Raw genomic sequence first — 6,000 nt, 5'->3', positions numbered from 1 at the left:
TCTTTGCCTCACTTGAAGCAAGCACCAGGCTTATTTCCAAATCCCTGGCGAGGTGGGGCCTGTTGTCCCTGAGGCTGCTGGGGTTGCACCTGCTGAGTGGGTGCATGGTACTGTGTGGAAGAAGTCTGAGAAGTCTGCTAGGGCTGCTAAAATGAAGGCCCGCCTGATGATTGATAGGGCCCCCGCTGGACAACCTGTACCTTCTGAGTATGAGGGTGGTTGGAAGACCCCGTAGCCACCCGCTTTCTCTTCCACTCTGCCTGGGAATCCTGTTGTAAGCCCTCTATGGCGATGGCAGCGTTCATCAGTGCCCCAAAGGTCTGATAGTTCGTCGTGTATAGCTTCTCCTAAAGAATATAAGAGAGGCCACGAAAGAAGCGGCCCTTCTTCTCGCCAGTGTCCACATGAATGCCAGCATACTGGGACAAGTGATTGAACTTATTAACATAATCCATCACTATCATACTCCCCTGGCATAGCTCCAGGAACTCAGTCAGCTTCTAGTTGATGACACTGGTATAGCTCCAAGAACTCATACTCCCCGCTGGAATAGCTCCAGGAACTCATACTCCTGAATGCTGTGGTGAACTCCTGCAAGGTTGCCGGATGATCTGGCTGCTACATGGCATGGAAGGTATCCCACCATGCACTGGCGGACACCAATAGTTACTGCGCTGCAAAGCGCACCTTCTGCTCGTCGGCCATGTTGAGCAACAAAAATTTTTGCTCTAGAATGCGAAGCCAGTGCTCCACCTCTAGGGGCTCATCTGACGGTGTGAAAGTGGGTGGGTGGGTCTTGAGGAAATCTTGGTAAGAAGAGGGTCCCTCAGGACGACGGACACCACCCTCCTTCCCACCATTGCCCCCGTGGCCTCCGCGGGCAAAGCCAGCGACAGCTTGTGCCATTATCTCCATGGTACGGGTTGACTCTCGGCGAGCAGCCAACAGTTCCACCATCATCTCAGCGTGAGTCGTCGGAGGCGGCGGTGGTGGAGGAGGAGCCAGAAGTGGAGCCCCATGGCTCTCCCCGTTGGGCTCATGGGCCTGGCCACTCTCACCTTGGCCCTCACCAAGACCGTGAGCCGCCCCAGCACTGGTGCTCCCATGTCCTGACCTTAGATTCATCTGTAAAAGATAGAAACCATCCATTTAGAACAACCTTCCCGATTAGAAGCAGGGGACAGAGAAATGACAACACATTTAATTAAAGCATTCTTTTAATTAATCCTATTACTTTACTAATCCAATTATACGTGTAGGGGGATTTTAGTTTAAGCAAGATCCTAATATCATGATGCATGCTTCGGCCTATACGTTCACTCAAGTCAGAATATAGCGGCATTCGTAAAATTTTCGGCACATCGCACACTCACTTTCCGTATACTAAGTGATTTCTTACGCAACGTAAGTCAGTGTACCTATAGAAAACTGGTTAGATAAAACTAGTGCCGCTATTCTAGAAAGACCATATTGCTAGGGCTTATACTCATTTACATAATGTAATCGCATCCAACTTTTCGCAAAGCTTTTGTTGATCAAATTTTTAGTTTTGAAAAAAAGTGATGAAACTCGTAACCATTATTGGCTCTGGTACCAACTGTTGTAGAACCGCCTGAAATAACACGTTTACGGAGGTGCTCGTCTTCCACTAGACACTATGCACCCCGAAAGCAAGCTACAGCGGGCGGTATCCATCGGGCACACCCCAAGGAAGAACCCGAAAGATCCACATTTTTCCAAGGATCCAATAATGAGAACGGGTTACAATACTTATTTATTTCATACATCAGAGTTTCTTAAAAGTACATTATTACAATACCAAATATCAGAGTGCGGAATGATAAACAGCGGAATTTAAAATAAACATCTAGCGATAAGAACGAGGATCCGTCTGAGCCCACTAGAAGAATCCTCCACACAAAGGTACTTCTCATGCATCACCTGCAACAGGGGTAAATAAACTCTGAGTACACAATGTACTCGCAAGACTTATCCGACTAATGGGAATAAATTTTCGACTCCAAGGAATATGGAAAGCTTTATGGTTTGCTAGTTTATTTTAGTAGAAAGCAATACTGATAGTGAGTCCTTTTTTATGTTATTATTATCAGCCGTATTAAGTTATCATCTAGCCAGTCTATATAAGCACATGTTCTACTTTTAAGCAAGGGTTGAGCAATCAGTTCCATTTCTTCTTCTTTCAACTTTCAGTTCTTACTTCGGTGCTAAACCGTAGACAAGCCATATCGGATTTCCCAATGATTCGCAAATCAATGTGCCCAGCGGGGTGTCCTGAAGGCACACGCCCTGCTTATACCCTAAGGACAAGCAGGACCAACCCATCACTCTCCTGTCCTGGGTGTCCAGGTCCCCATCCAAACTTGTACTCCAAGCCCCCATTCCTGAGTCCTGGACTCAGTGCGGTGCAAGGACCTCCATCATCTCCGCCTCCAATCAATCGGTCCAGAAAGAGCCGGATCCACAACAAGAGAGCAACAAGCTTTCCCTATGCCCACACCCAAGTATGTGCTCGGGATGAATAACGAGAGATGGAGTTGGATCAGGATGACAATAGTGAGTTGATCTGTGCTAGAGAGTATTTGGACAAGGAATAATTAGAGCTCAATTTGAGAATTAGTGCAATAAAATTTAATGTCTCATTTACCACATGCAATAATATATAAACATGATGCTCATAATATGGTTTAGTATTTTGATTAAGGTATAACACCAAGGGTGTTACAAGTGGGCGCTATGGCGAGGCGATTGGATTTATAGCAGAGGATTAATAGCAGACTCTCTATTTCCTTTTGTCTTAATTCTCTTTCCTTCTGTGTTAATTCTCTTTCCTTTTACCCGTTGCCATGTATGCTGGTGCATGCAAACATGCACTGTGTATATGGATAGCACAATAATTTTCTACTTCCTATTTTACCGTGATTCCTCTATCACATGACAGATAATATTCAATCAAGGAGAATGGCACGATCAATCAGTAATTAAGATTAACCTGTAATCACTGTGTAATAGCTGAGATTCAGCTTAGGTAGCACAATAAATCTGATGTTTTGAATTACATGCCACGCGTTATAGCCAATCATAAGCAGTAGTCGCAAAAGTGACCATAGACAGCAGGGTAACTCATTTCAAGAGCCTTTTTAAGTAACTATTATACATTGAAGCCAAGTTTATTGTTTTATATATCAGGAAAACAAAATATACAATCAAGTGTATTGTACAATCTATTTATTTGTAGCGGTGGCAATGTAGGTACCATTGGCAAACTGCAACTGTCATGACTGTACAATTCACCTACTGTGGAATGTCATAAATCTCCAAGTTTTGGAAGCCGAGTCGAAGAAAATGAACATGAAATTTTAGGAATCTTGAGTTGAAGAAATCAGATCACAAGGCTGCAAGGAAACAAAAAAAAAAAACACTTAGATTAACTTCCTATACCACTGTAAAGGTGGACTTAATTGGTATTTTGAGCAACGACATGTAGATTGCAGGACAAAAACTACCAGGAAGATGATCGATGGGACCTTAAACCTCAAAGTAAGTGCGAAAAGAAAATAGTGTTTAATTAAAGAAAGAAATGTATGGGAGTCATATAGTATACATGGTGTCCAATTAAAGTGATAGGCGTAAAATTACAATAAACTGAAATGCAAAACAACCTTTGATATGAAATTAGAATAAACCAAAATGCAAAATGTTAATTTCAAAACCAGCAGATATTCAATATGATAAATAGAGAAGGCGCATATAATCTAAAAATGTCACATTAAAATCTAAGGACCATGGTAAGTGGGTCTGGAGTTGAGTTCACTATACCTGCTTATTTCATCTCTTTGTAGTGGTATAGGAAGTTTGTCACCTGCATATATAGTTTGTCACTGAAATGAGGCCTATTAAGCAACGGAACAGCTTTGGGTCATACTGAGGGAAAGGCGAACACAACATTAGTTTGAGAACAAAGAAATAAAGGAGGGAAGTATATCAAGTGATGTAACTGTGGTTAAGAAGCCACCAATTGCACCTTACATTTGAGAAATCACCATATGCAAGAGCCTCAAACCTGTGCATACTGTACTTTGAGGTTGTCAGCGTATAACTGTATAGGAATATCTATATGTATGAATACATGATGGTAAAAGTGAAGCACCACTGGAATATAAAAGACCACATCGCAATGAGCAAAGCAAACAACTATGAAAAACAGATATCATGCATTCCATAATTTATTTATTCGGATCCAAATTTAGCCAAGCCGAAGTGCAACTGACCTGCAGAGCTCTGTTTTCCCATAACAGTGTATAATTGTATAGGAATATCTGCATATATGAATACACGATAGTAAGAGTGAAGCACCACTGGAATATGAAAGGCGACATCAGAATGAGCAAAGTAAACAACTCTGAAAATTAACACAGTTTATTTATGAGATCCGAATTTAGCAAAGTCGAACTGCAACTGATCTGCACAACTGTGTTTTCTTGGACCGTCAAAACACGGATATCATTTGCATACATATCAGAAAAACGAATTGGCATATCCGAATATAAAGTCTAAAGAAGAACTTGGGAACGTGTTTTATATTTTAGCAAGCCGACATGAGAACTGGAATGTGTGATAAACAGAGGACATGGCGAGGACTAGTAAAGGTCGTCGCCATCGTATGCAAACGCGCCGCGATGATGCTCCCCTCGACCTGTACTCCAAACACCTCAATGGTGTCTGGCATCAAGTTGGAGCCATAATAGCTGAACCCTAGATGAAGAACCAAATTGATTTGTAATAACCCAAGATGAAGAACTAAATCGATCTGGGGACATAAGAACTATAGATGACGAACCAGATCGATTTGCGTATCAGCCTCGCACCTCCCGTTCTCGCACATGGCGTGGAAGCGCCATCGGCCACAGGCCATTGCCGTACCTAGTACTACCGTGAGCCCAATTTCATAACTAATGACAACAGTAGCGGTATATTTCAGCAAAGCAACCAATCGGAAATAATTGAGAAGTTCAATAGCCATCCACAACATCTATGTTGACATCTGTGTGCTCCAATTGAAATCATCAAATTGCATCGAGGCTGACAAAGCACTAATATACAAATTGCATCTAGGTCTGTGCAACTCACCAGAGCCCATGTCGAGGAAAGGGATGGACGCAACCAGTAAACCGCCGACAGCAGAAGCAGGAGCGGTAGTGGCATTGAGAGGAAGAACTCGCTACCGCAGCCCAGATACCCCAGCATGTTCCAACCACGGCAACGACGACGACTCCTGTTGGTCCCACCCACCGCCCGCCGGGAGGATGGGGAAGGAATAGGATTCGGTGAGAGAGCAGCCGAGCCCGAGCAGGCAGGACCGTAGGAGCCAAGAGGCAGCTGGCAGCCGGTAGGGAAAGGGGCAGTGGAGGGCCGAAGGGCCTGCCGGCCAGTTGGCCTCGTCCCTGGCGCAGCAGCGCAGGCGGCCTGGGAAAGCTCCGCGCCTCCGTAGCTGGCCAGGCGGGGGGCGGCGACTGGAGGGTCCCTGGCTGTGGCCGTCGGTCGGCTGGGCTCGGCCCCAGGCGCAGCCGCGCAGGAAGGAGCCCCAGCCCCTACGCGCAGGCGGTGGAGGCCGAAGCGCGGAGGCGGTCGCGCCGTCGCGGAGAAGGCAGATGCGGCGTGGTCAGGCGGGATGGACTGGGTCGCGCCGTCGTGGGGCAGGGGTCACGCCATCGGGAGGTGGTACGGGGCCGGCGGATCTGAGAGGTCGCCGGCTCGCGAGGAGACAAGATCAGGGAGCTGCGGCGACGCCCGCAAGGAACGTTTTTTTTCGCACGGGCAAAGGCAGAGCGACGAAGCGAGCGAGGTATCGCACGGTCGTGATGAGAGGATGAACCAAAATAAATATCGTCCCAAAAAATATTTACACTTTTTTTTTAGTTTTAGGAGATAAGTGATCGATTAGGCTATTCTAATAAGAACTGAACGATGGCACCCCCTCAA

General features: G+C 45.5%; 1 protein-coding gene across 17 annotated transcripts; it reads right to left on the bottom strand.

Moving 5' to 3' along the window:
* Positions 1–1,827: 1,827 nt before the first annotated feature.
* On the bottom strand, positions 1,828–5,858 carry LOC136492959 (uncharacterized). Of its 17 annotated transcripts, XR_010768253.1 has the most exons (6): positions 5,149–5,858; positions 4,290–4,337; positions 4,017–4,131; positions 3,838–3,880; positions 3,275–3,413; positions 1,828–1,941 (listed from the first exon to the last, which is right to left on the bottom strand). XR_010768253.1 is itself a non-coding variant. In XM_066488982.1 (5 exons), the coding sequence occupies exons 1-5, from the start codon at positions 5,263–5,265 to the stop codon at positions 3,401–3,403; spliced, it is 336 nt and encodes a 111-aa protein (XP_066345079.1). In that variant the 5' UTR covers positions 5,266–5,858; the 3' UTR covers positions 3,138–3,400. The 17 variants fall into 17 exon arrangements, 3 of the variants coding, with proteins under 3 accessions (XP_066345079.1, XP_066345080.1, XP_066345081.1); XR_010768254.1 differs by lacking the exon at positions 1,828–1,941 and having other exon boundaries at positions 3,138–3,413; positions 3,838–3,942; positions 4,043–4,131; XR_010768259.1 differs by lacking the exon at positions 1,828–1,941 and having other exon boundaries at positions 3,138–3,413; positions 3,838–3,942; positions 4,043–4,117.
* Positions 5,859–6,000: the final 142 nt, after the last annotated feature.

Source organism: Miscanthus floridulus, chromosome 11, assembly GCF_019320115.1.
Source record: "Miscanthus floridulus cultivar M001 chromosome 11, ASM1932011v1, whole genome shotgun sequence".
NCBI lineage: Eukaryota > Viridiplantae > Streptophyta > Magnoliopsida > Poales > Poaceae > Miscanthus > Miscanthus floridulus.
Note: the sequence above shows the minus strand (reverse complement) of the source record. Positions and strands in the feature narration are given on the sequence as shown.